At 35.3% G+C, this 17,205-nt stretch overlaps 1 protein-coding gene across 6 annotated transcripts in view; it reads left to right on the top strand.

Moving 5' to 3' along the window:
- Window positions 1-578: 578 nt before the first annotated feature.
- ODF2L (outer dense fiber of sperm tails 2 like) overlaps window positions 579-17,205 on the top strand; it is a 36,740-nt gene continuing 20,113 nt past the window's right edge. For 4 of the 6 annotated variants that reach the window (XM_042997737.1, XM_042997734.1, XM_042997736.1 and 1 more), the window contains exons 1-7: window positions 673-755; window positions 6,315-6,477; window positions 8,529-8,661; window positions 11,097-11,156; window positions 11,281-11,352; window positions 12,093-12,209; window positions 15,804-15,989. In XM_042997737.1, the coding sequence (XP_042853671.1) occupies window positions 6,335-6,477; window positions 8,529-8,661; window positions 11,097-11,156; window positions 11,281-11,352; window positions 12,093-12,209; window positions 15,804-15,989 (711 nt within the window). In that variant the 5' untranslated portion in view covers window positions 673-755; window positions 6,315-6,334. Of the gene's footprint in view, window positions 756-2,236; window positions 2,511-6,314; window positions 6,478-8,528; window positions 8,662-11,096; window positions 11,157-11,280; window positions 11,353-12,092; window positions 12,210-15,803; window positions 15,990-17,205 lie in introns of those variants that run through there. The other 2 variants (XM_042997733.1, XM_042997738.1) reach the window with 2 other exon arrangements.

The raw sequence follows: 17,205 nt of genomic DNA, 5'->3' as shown, positions 1-17,205 counted from the left end.
AGTTTTTACTTTTCAATTTAAATCTCTCCTTGCTTCTTCAGGAGTTTATAAATCATACCAGTTGGCTGTAGGTCAGAGATCGGAGATCTGAAAGGCGCCTTGGAGATCACGGTCCGGCTCCCACATTTAACAGGAGAATAAAAGAGCCCTGGGGAAGGATCTCAGCTAAACGGCAGTACCATATATTTAATTTAAAACTAAGTTTCTTATAGTCGCGGTTGCTTTGGCTTCTTCAAATCTCTTTAAAAAAGCAAAAGCAGAGCACTTCCAGGCCGAGTGTCAGAAAAATTTGGAACCAGTCGGCCTTATTTCCCTTTCTAGGTTGAACTCAGTTAAGATTTTTGGTAACTACACACAAGTGCCGCCTTTTCGTAAAACAAAAGGTTTGGGCGGCGGGCGGGAAAATCTGACCCAGGGCAACAACTGAATGACAAAGCGCCTCTCCCCATCCCCCCTCCCTCACTCCCACCAATAGCAACAGACGCCGGCACTTGCTTTCCCGAGCCCAGCCAATTGGCTGCGCCGGCTGCGGCTCGGCGGAAGGGGCGGGGCAGCCGTTGCCAGAGAAGCTACTTGATGGTTACTAGCTCCGTTTTCGTCCCGTTGCACCTGGATGGGCACTCTTCCACGCAAGCGGTTCTAGGAATTCGCCTGCTTGCCACCTCGCGTCCTTTGACTTCTTTTCTAGCTTTCACCTACTGCACTTCCCCCTGCGTCCCGCTCTCTCCTAGCCGACCCAGGGCTGGAGAGCACAGGTACGCTGGCCGTGATTTCCACTAACGTTCCCTGAGCTTCATCTTGCCAGCTCCTTCGGACCCCTTCCTTCCATGGCGGAGCGGCGGCGGGCTGACGTCACGGGGGCGTGCTGACGCAGGGGTGGGGGCGTAGGCACGCTTTGGGGAGGGGGAAGCTTGGGCTCGGACCGCTTCTTTGTGGTTACCGCGGGCACCCTTCGGGTTTCTGGTGGCCGGGGCTGTGGTGGGTCCCGGAAGTGAAAGTCTCTCGCTAGACTTTAGCTCCTTTCTGCCCATACTTGCCACTTGCCCCAGACTTGACTGCCTGGGCTGGGAAAAAGGCATCGAGGCTCGTACTACTAGGGAGGGTGTGATCCTTGGGACACAGGGGCAAGTTTTAGTCGATGGTTTTATCCAGAACTAAGCCCATACCCGGCCGGCTCTCTTACTCTTTTGGCTGGCTTTTAAGCGACCACTATATAATATACCAGACTGTAGTAGGCCCTGGGGCACCTAAGTGAAGAATACTCCAGGAAGCCTCGGAAATTAAGGCCTCCATGTTCCTTCTAGGTTTCCAGACTCCATAGGAAACCCCTTAAAATGTGTGGCCTTGGGGACCGACCACTTAACGTTCCTAGGTTCAGTTTCCTTATCTGGAAAATGAGGGTAATAATAATCACTTTGGAGTGGTTGTAATAAAGGAGATTAAACCAATGCCAGGTTTTGAGTATAGTCAGTAAGGAGTGCTTGTTGTTGGTTGAGAAAACCAAGCCACAGTGGGGCTGGTATTTGGGATAAAGTCTATTTCGGAGACAAAGTTTCCCTGTCACTCATAGTAAGGCTTCAGGTGTTTTGGAATGAATGAGGTTCTTGGAGTCCTTTTAAACACCACTTAGTTAAAGGAACAAATCACAGAAAACCTGTCTTAAAATTAGTTTGATTTCCTTACGCTTACAATAAGCATGTCATGTTCATGTTTGTAATTCTTTAACATCTAGGGACCATTTTCTGCTTCTCTTTTTCTTCTACTTTCACAGTTTATGTGTATAAATAATATAGTTTTTGTATCACCAAAACCCCAAAGGTATGAGAAAATGGCTTTATTTATATTGTACAAATGAATGAGACCCAAGGAACTGAGCACAACAATGACTACCTTGAAGAGTTGTAATGGTTCTGTGAAGAATAGATCTTGAATTGTTTTGAAAAGTTGGTTTTATACAGATAACTCAGGCCTACAAGTGATTTAAGGAATGGTGATTGACTCAGGATGATTTTTTTAAAGATGAAAAAAATTTATTTAAATTTTTTTTTTTTTTTTTTTTTTACTGTTTATTTTTTATTTTTGAGACAGAGACAGAGCATGAACAGGGTAGGGGCAGAGAGAGAGAGGGAGACACAGAATCTGAAACAGGCTCCAGGCTCCGAGCTGTCAGAACAGAGCCCGATGTGGGGCTCGAACCCACGAACTGTGAGATCATGACCTGAGCTGAAGTCGGACGCTTAACCGACTGAGCCACCCAGGCGCCCCAAGATGAAAAAAAATTAAAAAGAAGACCTGGTGGGAAAAGCAGCCACAATAGTGAGCCAAAGGGACCCTACATTTAAAAAAACCTTCAAACAAACAAAACCCCCACCTGTAAGTGCTACTTCATCTGTTCAAACTTCCCCACAGCTTTGGCTGGCAAAGGTTATTCTCATTTTGTAGAAGAGAAAACTAATGCTTACTGTGGCTAAGAGGTGTCCATGTTGGGTGGCTCCCAAGACTAAGAACGGGTGAGTCTGGCCCAGTATTCTTTCATTTTAATATGCTGCCTCTGAGTCATTAAGGAGTGGTTAAATTGCATTTAGGCTACTTGTACTCTGTTTGAAAAAGAAGTAATACTTCCAGAAGATTTTCTTTAAATAGTAGGTTAATTGTGGTATTTAAAGGGATAAGCTGTCATTTTCTGGAACAGATATGTGGAACAATCCATTCAGATGGTTGTGGGTAAATGAGGTGTTGTATTTGGTCTGTGCTGACCTCTTGCTATTCTAATTCCTTCATTGTTTTTCATGTTCTTATCACCAGTGGAAACAACTTTTGATTTCTTCAAAATTTTTTCTAGGAAATGAATGTTGGAATTTCATCTCTCTGAGACCCTAGTAACCAGTTTCATTGCTTCTACGTTTCTCCCCCTCCATATACCTAGTCCATTCTCCAAAATACCACTGGATTTACCTTTTAAAGAGGTACTTCTGGTCTGTTATTACCCTGCTTAAAATGATTTCATGGTCTGTCTTAACGCTTAGGAAAAAATTCAAGCTCTTGAGCTTGGCATATAGTGACCACTGTCAGTGTGTCCAGTCTCATCCTTTGTCACTTGTGCTTACAAATCATGTCCCCTCATGATTCCTTCCTCTTGCTTGTGGTTCACCTTCTACCTAGAATGCCTTTTTCTCTTCCTTTTTGCCACACTCACATTTGTTCTGCGGGACTCTACAATTTCTTCTCTAGTGAACTCTGACTAGTGTGTAGATATAGTGAGAGAAACGAGCAGCATTCCTATATCTACTTTGTGTTCTTTGCTGACTATTTCAGTGAATTTTTCAATAGGAGCTGTGTGCTTTTGTTTGAGGCCAATGGGAGCTGGTTTTCCAAGAATTAATGTTTGGCAAAACAAATTCAAATCTGTGAGATTCTTATGCTTTTCTCCAGAGAGATTAGTTTTAAATACATATTTGTCTGCAGCTGGTTTGCTTACTTAGAGCAATCTAGATGCTAAGGAAGGTCATGAACTGGGATCTTTCTTTTCCCTGACCGTGGCCAGCATTACAGTCCCTGAACAGCCATTCCTCAAATGCTGGTTGTTGGCCAAAATGGAACATAGTTTAATGAGTGTGGCTGGGTCAGCATAAACCATGACCACGCCTGGAAAAAGCTTTAAGTACATGCCCTTTTGAGAGGGGGCTGGTAAAGTCATCCTTGTATAGGAAATTCAATTCTTTAAACATTAAAATATATTTAAATTGGTAATCTTTAGGGCTTTGATTATTAAATATGTGTGCAGAGTATGTCTTTGTCTCACCACCAAGTTGTACAGAAGTATAATGTATTTGTCATTTGGCAGTACATTCCAAGTAATTGAAAGCATTTTCTTGTGAAACCTCTGCTTTTCCATACAAGAATACGTTTGGTCCACTAAAATGATAGCACTTTTTATAAAGGTGGGACTTTCTATGCTAAAGAAAATTGTTACATTGTTTTTCGGCACTCATATGGTTTTGGTTATTATAATACTGTCACAACACAAAAATAGCGGAATGCCTTGGAACCTTTGAACAATTTTTATCCTAGAAAATACTTCTACGTTGTAAGAATATCATTGTTGATCATTTCTACTGAAATGTCTGAGACTTACACAGTTCTTTATGTTTTGAAGAATCAGTAATGAAGGTAACATTTTTTTTTGAATGTTGGGCTAAAAGTCATTCTAAAATCTCTTTTTTTACAATGTGTTAACTTTGTTTATTCTTTAAGGTAAGACATGGTTGCTTTTTTTTAATAGGTGAAGCAGAAAAATGTTGTATGATTTCATCTTATGATAAAACTTTAGAAAAAATGTATAAGTAGCTACCAATAACCCACAAAGCCAAGTGAGAACTTACTTTTAAAATACTGATGCCAAACTGAATCTTTTAAAATATGTCTACAAATTGAAGACCCCTAATCCTCTTACATTAATTTTCAAACTTTTATTCCAAATATAGGAAACATTTTTCTTTTAATGATCCCTAAAAAGATGGATCAGTGAGGTGAATAACTAAAAAGCAACTGTCTTGATTCATCACATTAACTGCTCTAAACCTTGAGTCTTCTCTCCTTCAATTATTGCTTTGCTGTTATAAGGCTTGTAGGTGCTGAGGATTCAAATATAAATAAGGTATTCTTTCTTGAGATGCCAATGTGCAGAGAGACAAATTCTAAACAAGCGAATGGCTGAGAGTAAAGACCAGTTCCTCTGTGAGTGGGGTAGCTATTGGAACCAAACAACTCAGTACATGATCGTACTACTGGTTGCAGTGCCTTATCCAGATCATAGTCTTCTTCACTGTTAGGTTTGGCTTTTCATTTGATTTTGTGTATCTGTATATTTTTAAATTCTTCTAGACTTCAGATAGCTCACAATATCATTATGCCTACTAACAGATGTTTCATGTTTGCAGCATTTAAGTAGATCATCTGGGACTATCGGTAGGTTAGTTAGCATTTCCACTCGTACATGAGTTGCTGGTATTTCAAGAATACGAGCATGCTTTTCATTGGCCTATATCCTAAATATTTGTCTCGGTGATAAATAGAAACTTCAGACAAAAGTAGATGCATTTTTACAAACACTTTAGAAGTGCCTGTAATTTGGAAATATTATGAGTAATTTTCTTTTTTTTTTTATTATGAGTAATTTTCAACCTATAATTTCTTCACATCTACCCAAAGTATTGAAATTTCTTGAACATATGTATTGTATAATGCAGATTTATAAAAATAAATTACAAAGAGGTAACATATTTCTGAAAACATGCAGAAAATCTTAAATATAACATTTGATTTAAGTCAGGGAGTCACATGATCAGGGAGACAGATGAAGTCAGGGAGACACATGATCATATAATGGAGTTATGAAAACACAGCTTTAATGATTGTTAAAGCACTAACATTACTTAAAATGGAACAGTTCTGAAGATATTCATGAGTATTCATATTTAAAAACATGACATCTGGGGTGCTTGGGTGGCTCAGTTGGTTAAGGGTCCAACTCTTGATTTTGGCTCAGGTTATGATCTGAGGGTTTATGAGATTGAGCCCCATATTGGGCTGTGCACTGACAGCACAGAGCCTACTTGGGATTCTGTCTCTCCCTCTCTTTCTCCCTGCCCCTCCTCCACTTGTTCTCTCTCTCTCTCAAAATAAATAAATAAACTTAAAAATTTTTTAAAAATGACATCTCTAAGTTTGAGTGAAAACAGTTGTTTAGTAAAACTTAGAAGTATTGTCATCTATTATCACTAAAGAATATCCTAGATTGAGCTGGGAGATAGGAATAAATTTAATTTTGAAAGATCTACTTTCAAAAGAATAACTTAATCTTCCTTGTGGCTATTGTTGCCAAATACTTTAAAAGTATATTAAATTTCTGCTATTCTAGGTGTAAATGACCTACATTTCCTATTGGGTAGATACAATGAAACTGAGGACCAGAGTTAACCATAGTTTTTATATTTGTTTTCTAGTTTGACTGAATTAAAATATTATAATACTCAAGAAATAGATTAATAAAAATTTCTACATTCTTGTTATGTAGAAAATAACAGGCCTTTTGGAAAACGTGTGTGGGGACTGGCAATTGTTGAATGGTTGTGCAATGCAATTTTGATACTTTTTGAATTAGTATCACAATGAGTAGCAGTTATAATTTCTATTTTGTCTGTGAAATATTACTCTTTATACTTGTTTAGGATTTTTATTTTACAGGGTAATGACAGAAAAAAGAGTCTACTGAAATGATAAGTTTAATGACTAAAATATTTCATAACTTTCAGCTTATGAGAAGTTGTTGTGGATGCCACTTATAAATCCATTTACCAGATTTATGGAGAAATCTGCAATTGATGGAAGTTATTCAGAAAAACTATGTCCTCATTTTAAAAGTACCCCAGAGAATGAACGTTTATTGCAGCCTGCCAGTGAAAGTCATCTCAGCTGGTATTCTTTTTTTTTTCTTTTTAATTTTTTTAAGGTTTGTTTATTTTTGAGAGAGACAGAGCGCAAGCAGGGGAGGGGCAGAGAGAGAGAGGGAGACACAGAATCGGAACAGGCTCCAGGCCCTGAGCTGTCAGCACAGAGCCCAACACGGGGCTCGAACTCACGGACCGCGAGATAATGACCTGAGCCAAAGTCGGACGCTTAACTGACTGAGCCACCCAGGTGCCCCTCAGCTGGTATTCTCCATGCTAGCAGGGGATATCTAATTTTCTGATTTCAGGGTTTCATGTTTTGTCTGTAGGGTAAATTATTTGAATCAAATACAGCGTTCTTCCAAGAGTATCTTCTTCAAATCTAGCAATTCATGTATTTATTTAACCTCATCACAAATGTACTCATTTGGCAGAATTTGGCTGGTTTTTTGGAATCTTAATGAAAGCAAATGAAAATGAAAACCTTACCTATTGAGAATTATTATAGCTAAGGTAAATGAAAGTATAAATACTGTGGAACACTGGAAATGTAGTTGATGAGTATCAATTCACTGTCATTTGGAACATTGCCATATAACAAATACCTGTCATTATTTTGCTATCTTCTTTAGAGCAGGGCATATACTTGTTATTTGTATGATTCATTGCTCACCAAAATGACAGTCTTAAAACACCATTATTGTGACTATTGCTAGTATAATCCAGCCTCTAGTTTAGCTTGTTTCAAATGACGATGATCTTTGGTCATATATAACCATTCTTGACTTTCTTCTGCCCATGGGTTTTAATAATGGACAGTTGTCATTTATAACTAACCTCTTAGGCCCAGTGCTTAAGAACGCAATCTGCTTTCTGACATAGCCTCTAAGATGCCATCAGTTGTTGATGAGCCATTATGTTATGTTTTGTAAAGAAAGAAAAAAGCTGCCTATTAAAGAAAGACACAATGTTTTCTTATCACATGGAATTTTATTTATAGATCGTGAAAAAACTCCTTCAAACTTAGATTTTTTTTTTTTAACTTCAAGTAACTCTGTGCTTATATAAAAATGAAATGTATGGTATTCCTAAAATTTTTTTTTATACTCAAAATCCAACTCTTCTGGGTCACTTTTTGACTCAGTTTTCCTTGCTATTGAGAGTATTGGTCATATGGCATTTCTTAGGAGCATCTTTAACTGAAATAAAATTTATTGGTGTTGGGCTCTTAATTATGCTATCTAGTAAGCCTGTATTAGAGTCTTGCTTCTGGAATGTTGCTAAGCATTCTTGCTTCACCAGCTCCTTCAATCCCTCTATGACCCTGCATTCTTAGGGGTTAAAAAGTGTGCATCCCATCTCTGGCATGTGTTCTTGAAAGCACTGGCCATCTATTCTGTAAGTTCTGGGCATGTGCAGGAAAGACTGCTCAGGACTGCCTCTCGACTAACAAAGATTACAAGAAGCATCCTGATTTCAGGGTGTAAAATGTGACCAAAGAAACGTTTCTTACAGTGATGCACAGTAATGCCTACGCAATCAAGAGGGCAAATGTTAACAGTTTTGTTTTGAATGGTGATCATTATAAAGTCAAGGGTGAAGGAGTTTTTGAGATCTGGAGAGCTCAGTTTTTTTGTGTTTCATTTGGTTAGCTTATTTGTTCTTTGGAGTTTTTTTTTTTTTTTTTTTTTTGAACAGTAAATTAAAAGAAACAGTTTGCGAGTAAGGCAAATCTTTTGGGTTTAGAGTAGGGAGAAGGAAGGGAAGTAAAAAAGACATACACATTCTCACAAGTCATTTTACAAACTAGAAAAGAGATGTTCGATAATTATCAGGTAGCACAGTGAAACATTGCTGTTGGTGGTTTTGTGTTTCACATATCTCAGTGTTTTAAAACTGTCTGTGTATATTAGGTATAGAAAAATAGGGGAGTATAGGAAAAATTCCATACATTTTCAGTGACAATTTACTGTTACATTTTGGAGAGCAGTTTGTAGAACTGTAATATTTAGTCAAGCTGTGCTATATTTGTGTAAATATGTGACAGATTTAACTTAAATTTTATTTGTACACATCTAGTGGAAAGCAGGACATCCTAAATGAAAAGACTGAACTGGAAGCAACATTTAAGGAAGCTGAATTGGCAACCTGTTCTGTAGAATTATTTTTGCCATTATTTAAGGATACCGTTGAAGAGATTAGTTTTGAAAATGTGAGTACTTGACTTGTGAACATCTTATAAAATGGAAAGCTAGCATAACACTCAGAATGCATTACCTGTGGCCTCTTATTAACGTAGTTATGCTCATATGCTGGTATTTGATATAAAAAATTGCAGGTTTATGATTCTTCTTTATTCCTATGTCATTAACTGCAATTCTTTCCTTCAAAGATAATTCAGGCATGCCCTTGATAAGAAGCTAAGCTAGAAAATGTATACCTTGGTGCTTGACTTACCTGAATTTGAACTAGAGAGTCAACTTTTCCAAGAGTGAATGTAAACTAAAATATTCTGAGAGATGAACAGATCTGTTTTCTATAGTGTTATAGGGAATAGAAACCTGTATTCTCTAATTTCAGTGTACTAAATTTTGAATTAGAGACAAAATAGACTGTATTCTATTAGTTTTATTAAAATAAATGCCTGAAATACTTTAGGGCTTAAGCCCTATTTTGATTTCATTACTTTAATTATGATATACAATCCTATTTACTATTAATAAACTTGGCAAAATTTACTATGTGCAAAAATGATTTTGTTACTAGAAAAAACTATTATTTGATAATAGCAACATTGTATTTTAGAGTGTCTTAATACTGTATCTTAAAATGTGTATGTGGTTCTTATATTTTGTCAGGCTAATCTTTTTGCATTCAATTTGAAGACTGCTAAACAGAAGGAAAAATTAACAAAAGAAGTAGACACTTTTAAACATGTAAAACAAGCTTTAGAACATCTTCTTAGAAAGAATACCAACAAATAAGGACCCTAAGCACTAATTTAATAGATTTGTTTCTCACTTGATGGGTTTACTATTTCTGAAACTGTAGAAGTTAAATTATGAGCATACTTTTTCATTGGCCTATATCCTAAATACTTGTTTTAGGATTTGAAACTTCAAATTTGGTATATTTGAAATGGAAAGAATTCCTGAATTTTTGTTTGAAATGGCAATCATTAAACTAACCCTGACTCTTAGTATTTCACAAATTGTTCTACATGAAAGCAGCATGTTTTTATACAAAATGTATCTTCTATCTCAAAATTTTTCATTTGTTATATTTCATTTCAGCTGATTACAGTAAAATTTTCTTAGAATTTAAGCTACTTTGTACTACTGTGTTTATATATTCTTTTATTTTTTGAGGGTAACAGTTTGCTGAGAGATAATTCACATACCATACAGTTCACCCTTTTAAAGTGTACAATTCAGTGATTTGTAGTGTATTCACAGAATTGTGTAGCAGTCACCACACTGTGAGAGCATTTTCATCACCACGTCTATCTCCCACCCCCACCAGCCCCTCCTTACCCTAATAGCTACTTTCTGTTTTTATGAATTTACTGATTCTGGACATTTCACATAAATAGAATCCTATAATATGTGGTTGTTCATAACTGCCTTTCATTTAATATAGTCTTCAAGGTTCACCCATGTGGTAGCACATGTCAGCGCTTCCTTTTTATTGCTGAATAATATTTCATTGTATGGCTATACCATTTTTATTTGTCTGTTTCTCAATTAATGGACGTTTGAGTTGCTTCTGCTTTTTGGCTATAATGCATAAAACTGCTGTGAACATTCACTTACAAGTGGTATATACCCAACAGAAATGAAAATATTTGTATGCCAGGCAATCCACTGTGTACCTTTACAGAATCCAAGAGTGGGCTCTATGCAGTCCATGAGCCCTCTGAAAGTATGTGTACAATTTTGCATTATTTGTACATGGCATAAATGCCTTTGGGTGAAAGAAATTCATAGCTTTTTCACCTTCTCAAGCAGGAATATGACCCTTAAAATAAATAAACATTTTCCTATGTTCTCATTTAAAATGTCTACTTAGAATTCTTTTACTGATGTGCTGTAATTCTTTAAAAAAAATTCTTGATAGAATTAAGTTTGCTGATATTTTTTAACCTATTTGTAAACAGCACCATGAGTGTCTTTGTGTATAAGATTTTTAAAAAATGTTTATTTCTTTGAGAGAGAGAGACAGAGTGTGAGCAGGGGAGGGGCAGAGAGAGAGGGAGACACAGAATCCGAAGCAGGCTCCAGGCTCTGAGCTGTCAGCACAGAGCCCGACACGGGGCTTGAACCCACAGTGAGATCATAACCTGAGTTGAAGTTGGAGACTTAACTGACTGAACCACCCAGGCACCCCAGATTTTTGTGGTTTTTATGTCATTGGCTTCTACTGTCTGAGGTGTTATTTAGAAATTAGGTATATAATTTCATAAATTGTGGACACAAAATGATTTGGAACACTCAGGCAAAAATCCATCTGATGACCTTTTAAAAAATCTAAACTGTGCATAAAAGTTGTCCATATTAATTTCTTTAGTGATGCTTATTCTTCTTTGTACTTTTATATGTAGAGAAATATGTTTGTGAGCACTGATTTATAATATATTTTTTTTTATAGGTAGAGGACAGTTTATCCAGCATGTTAGAGAAGCTAACTGATAATGAAAATGAAAATACTGTAAGTCTTTTTACACTTTGTGTCTACTCTGACATTTTTTATGTATGTGCTGCTTGTATTTATAAAATTAGTCAACATTATCCAAATTGTGATATTTCTAACTCTTACATTATATTTGCTGAAGAATCTTAAGAAGAAGCTACTTGAAAAGGAGACCTATATTCAAGAACTTTCTTGTTTGTTTCAGAATGAAAAGGTAAGCAGATTCTGAGCTTAATTTATCATTTTTCTCAATATTGACTCCCTCTTTTCCCTCTTTACATTCTGGCGCCCATATCCTCAAAAATAGACCCAGAAATGTTTTTAGATTATTTGGATATTTTACAAGTTTTTATGAAATATCTTTTTTTTTCAGTTTCTTTTTTAAAGATTTTTATGATACTTAGGTCAGATTAATTGGCATAAATCACTATATATTAGGAACTATGCATAAATTTGTATTGTATTTCAATTTTAGTATAAACTGAGGAATTTTGGTGTTTGTAGGAGCATTTTATTTATTTAGTTTTAAATGTTTGTTTATTTTGAGAGAGAGAGAATCTAAAGGAAGCTCCACTCTCAACTCTCAACGTGAAGCTTGATCTCAATATGGGGCTTGATCTCACAACTATAAGATCATGACCTGAGCCGAAATCAAGAGTCGGACGCTTAACCAACCGAGCCACCCAGGTGCCCCTGTAGAAGCATTTTAGATATAATTTACTTAGGATAGATAGGACTTTTCAAAAGGAGATTATCAGGAACCATTAAATAAGAGGGGGGAGGATTAAATAGCCCCATAGTTTATATAAAATATATTTATAATGGGGGAGATCAGGGTTAATTTACAGTGGTACTTTGCTTTTTATTAACTTTGTAGATCATGTCTAAGTATGGATAAAGTTAAAGATTTTTGAGAAGTAACACATTTTTTTTTGTTTGTTTTCTCTGTTATAGGCAAATGCTTTGAAAGCAAACCGTTTTTCACAATCAGTAAAAGTAGTACATGAACGACTACAGCTCCAAATTCGTAAAAAGGAAGCAGAGAATGATAAATTAAAAGAATATATAAAGGTTATAAATATTCATTCACTTTTATAGTTTAAGTGATAAAATTAATGAACAACTATAAAGCCTTTCCTTAGTTCTGGAATTTGGTGGTTTTGGAAAAATTCAATCTAAGTGTTGCCGTGGGAAATACATATTTGAGGCAAATCTTAAGATTTATGGCTCATCCAAAGATTTGATTCCAAATCCCAATATAAAAATGCTCTCTCTCTTTAGTACCAGTCTAGGAAGGATTTCTAGAGCTTGAATATCTTTAAAAATCTTTCCCATTATATAGTTAATTTATGTTTATTGTGGAAAATTTGTAACATACAAAGGAGAAAATTAAAATAACTTAAAAATACCCAAACCATTGTTAATGTTTTGGTATATAGAATTCTATCTATTTTCTACATCCACACATAAATATATACTCTCACATTAGTAGGCAGTCAGTAAACGTTTATTATTTTTGTTTTTGTCATTAATGGTAACAACTTTAAAATCAGTTGACCCAGCTTTGGTATTTAGAAAACTGAGTAGCATTCTTGTTATGCAGTTTTTTTAGCAGTGTAATCAAGGGGAACTTTTTGGTTTAAACTCAGTTTCTGGTTTAAATATTCTTTTGGAAACCTCACAGGCATTTTGAAAGAAGAATTTGAGGTTCCGTGATATGACACAAGCTAACTGAATCTATTGTCATTATTTTTTTGCTGAAGGAAAAGACACTGTTCTCATTTTCAGGAAAGTGTGCAAAGATAGCCCCTATTGAATGTGAGCACATCTGTGTTAAATTTGTTTGCTTTTGCAGGTGTTTGCAACTTGTGGCATGTTTCAAGACTTCACTTGGGATGTTTTGGGTTTTTTTCTTCAAGGAGGAAGAGCTTTTGCCCAGTAAAGGGACATTAAGCAGGCTTATGCGGAATGCGAATTTTGTCCTTTGTCCTTCTACATGTTCTTTTGAGCACTTTCCCACATGGATCCCGTTTGTCCTTTGTGTGGTGTTCTAGGGCATCCCAGATGAGCGGCAGTTGATATTGCCTTCGTCTGTTATGGTATTTATGCCTTCGTCTGTTATGGTATTTACAATAGCATGCATGTGGTCTGACACCTCAGATAAGCATCTATCACACTTTATCTCACAAGTTTTAATTCGGTCCTCAAAGAGCAGTTGGGGAAGTTTTTGAAAATATGTTTCTTCAATTTAAAAATGGAATATTAAATGATTTTTTAAAGTTAATTTTAGCAATTTTTATATGATAATTTAGAGAGCGAATATAAGACAAAATCTCAAGATTTTGCTGTGACATTCTCTCAATACTTTGAGTTTAAATTCCTTTACAAAAATACCGCTGTTTAGAAATAATTAAAAGAGGTTGCATTAGGTTACTGATTTTTCTACATTTCCTCCAACACAGTTTTGGAATTTAAGGCATTAATTGGGGGATCAGAGTTGAATTCTTACATTAGGTTTCACAAGGTTCTTTTTTGAATTCAAAGATAATGAACTCACTTTGTTAACATAAATTTCAGTTATTTAGTATTTTAGTTTTGACTCAGTTGAGTCAGTTTGTTATGTAGGTCTTTAAAAATTTTTTAATTGTATTTTAGTTCTGTGAGAACTATCCCAAAGATCCTTTGAACCTTTGATCCTCTTTCTGGATCTTTATATAACAATTAGATATAGAATATTTTCACAATTTAGAAGACACAGAATAAGTATCTTTATAATGGGCAGCATGTATAGTACTTTGGAAATAGGGAAAGACAAGTAGTTGACTTTATGTTTCTGTCCATTTGTCAAAAGACTGTGAGGAGTTATTTATTTTGAAACTATAAAAATAATTTGGTAGTTTGGTATACTCCCTAATAGTGATCAAATGTGAGATAGGATAAGTCTAGTGAGAATGTCCTGGCTAGAACCTTATTCCAAAAAAAAAAATTATTTCACCTTTGGTGTTGAAAATGGTTTACTGCTGAAAGTGTAGCAATTATTTATGGTGTGATGGTGACACCCTGTGGTTTCTTAGAGGAAGACAGCTGTATTTCCTGTGGAGTCTTCAGTAGACTTGGACTGCTTTTATTCTTGTTTTCCTCCAACTACTTATGAAAACATTTCATGGGATTTTTTTGTTTTTAGTTTAAATACATTTCTAAAGACTATTTAAGAGTGTTTTGCTACTTTTCATAATCTACCTAGTTCACTTTTCAAAGAAAACAAGTCTTTAAATCTTATTTAAGATGTATTTATTTATTTATTATTATTTTGTTTTAATTTTTAATTTATTTTTGAGAAAGAGAGAGACAGACCGTGAGCTGGGGGAGAGGGGCAGAGAGAGACACACACACACAGAATCCGAAGCAGGCTCCAGGCTCCGAGCTGGCAGCACAGAGCCCGACGTGAGGCTCAAACCCACGAACCGTGAGATCATGACCTGAGCCGAAGTCAGATGCTTAAATGACTGAGCCACACAGGCACCCCAAGTTGTACTTCTTAATCTCAATTTTAGTGGAAGTTAAGAAGCATAGTTTTTATTGATCATGGAGTTGAATAGAAAACCCAGTCTTTTACTGTGACTCCTTTGATTTTTTTTATTAAAATGATTGTCCAAAACATGTTACACTGAAACCTAAATTCTGTAATAATTTAACTATTTTTCAGTATTATGCAACTTTGAAAAAATGTAAAAGCATTAAAATCTTGTCTCTAAATTCTTAGATATTTAGTATTCAATTACTTTAAATACAAAGTCTTAAAATAATTTGAAATAAAAGCATGAGAGTTATACTAAATCGTATCCATCATCCATCCATCCTAATATTCTGTCTCTAGTTATGCCACCAAGAGATATGTAAGGAAACTGTGATGCCAATTAACACCATTAAAGTCAATGGACAGAAACACATCCCTCAGCCCCTCAGATGTCTTTTTACTCTTACTAATTCTTATGGATCTGATAGTTATTTACCTTTCTAAGCCTCTTTAGTCTTGGATTAATAACTCCCACAAAGTTACTAGATAAAGGAACACTTTTATTGCCCTTGATGTAATTCTTTGAAGTGTCAAGGCATTCCCCCTAATTCTAGTAAATTAAAATTTGCTAAGTAAGCCTGTGTTTATCTCATCTGTATCTTTTGTGGTCTATAGATTTTGATCATATGTCCTTTAAGCCTTTATCATTGCAACTAAAGAGTCCTAATGTGTGTAGGGAGCTACTGATTCCTTTAAGCTTTGTGTATCTTGTTTGAATTGTCTCCAGCTCAATTATGTTTTTTTGATTTTCATAACTAGTACTATGTATAATATTCTAGATGTGAAATTTTTAAAAGTTCTAGTTAATTACGAAAGTTTTAAGAAAATGCTTGTGCCATAATCACCAATATTAGTACCTTTAATAAGAATAGGATTAGTTTTCTGTAGGCTTATATATTTTAAATTTTCATTCTACAACTGGTTACAAATAAACAATGGTAAAACTACCTTTCTTTACTGTTATGCTTGTTATTAATCCTATGATTAATCCTTTTGATAAAATCCATGGAAGATTATATATGTTTATAATGTTACATAAAGATCAAGTTCCAAAATAATTTAAATATTACTAATATATATTTTTTTAGAATTTAGAAACCAAGATAACTGAATGGAACTTAGAACTGAGAAAGAATAAGCATGAAGCTGTAGCAATGAAAGAATCAAGTAGGCAAAAAACTATAGCTCTAAAAAAGGCATCTAAAATTTACAAACAAAGGCTTAAACACTTTACTGGAGACATGGAAAACCTTACTTCCCAAATTAGAGATCGGGTAAGTATATATACATTCTTTGTTTACTGTCCTATGTTCTTAGTTTATGTAGTTAATGTCATAATGCTTAATATAAATCTTATTCTTCTCTTAATGCTACTGACAGTAGAAAAACTTTACTCTGTTGCTTTAGTCTTTATTTTGAAAGATTATATAAAATATCACATTTGCATATTGAAATTTATCAGTCTTTCCTTGGGAACTTTATTAAAGGATATATTAAATGTGTCCCAAAGCATCTAATGCAAACTAAGGGTAATGCTTCATACATATTCCCCCTTGGAAGCGGACAGTATACATTAGCATATTAAAGGCCCCTGAGTAGGCCTTCAGTAAAATAAAACAATAATGAGGAGTATTGAACTCATAGTTTCTCACCACTTATTAACCACAGAACTCATGTTTTACCCACAAAACAACTCTTGGAATGGGTTCTAAGGAACACCAGTTTGGGAAATGCTGATTTATGTTATTAAACCATATGACTTTATTCAGTAATTCACTTCGTTTGAACTCTGTAATGCACTTAAAACCATTTGCTGACGTAAACACACCATGTGAAAGTTATCTTTGGGTGTAGTACGAAGTTGAAAATTGGACTTAGTACTTTGTTGTTTTTGATGAATTATTATATTTCTTCAATTAGCAGTTAATAAAATATTTACTCTTTTTAATGTCTCACTGGTATTGGACCTCGTAAGAACTTATGTTAAGGCTTATAGCATTAGGATCTTTTAGAATTGAAAGCAGACTTGTATAAACTCTGTGTAAACAAAGCAGCTTAATATTTTATAAGCTCAGGTGTTAACATTTAAGGATGATCTACATTCAGAAGAATTTATCTAGACAAAAAGAATTGAGGAATAAGTTCAAAATCCAGAAGGTTATAAGACTTAGTTGAATACCTGAAGTGTTATTGAGTGGTGAAAGCCAATCAAGCCCTTCACATCCTCGGGGTTTTCCTATTTAAATAGCATCATGTCGCTCCTGCTCCAGATCACGGTATAGGAGGGCTCTTCCACTTGTGAACCTTGTGACTTTGGGTAAGGCACCCAACCTCTCTAACCTTCCGTTTCCTTAACTATAAAATAGGAGATGGGCAATATCATTATCTCATATCACCGTAGGGAGGAATAAGTGAGAAAATACATGTCAAAGCACACTGCCTGGCGGTCCTACATTTTTTGCCATATTGGCCTACTTTCTATTCCTCTAA

The sequence above is a fragment of the Panthera tigris genome, chromosome C1 (assembly GCF_018350195.1).
Source record: "Panthera tigris isolate Pti1 chromosome C1, P.tigris_Pti1_mat1.1, whole genome shotgun sequence".
NCBI lineage: Eukaryota > Metazoa > Chordata > Mammalia > Carnivora > Felidae > Panthera > Panthera tigris.
Note: the sequence above shows the minus strand (reverse complement) of the source record. Positions and strands in the feature narration are given on the sequence as shown.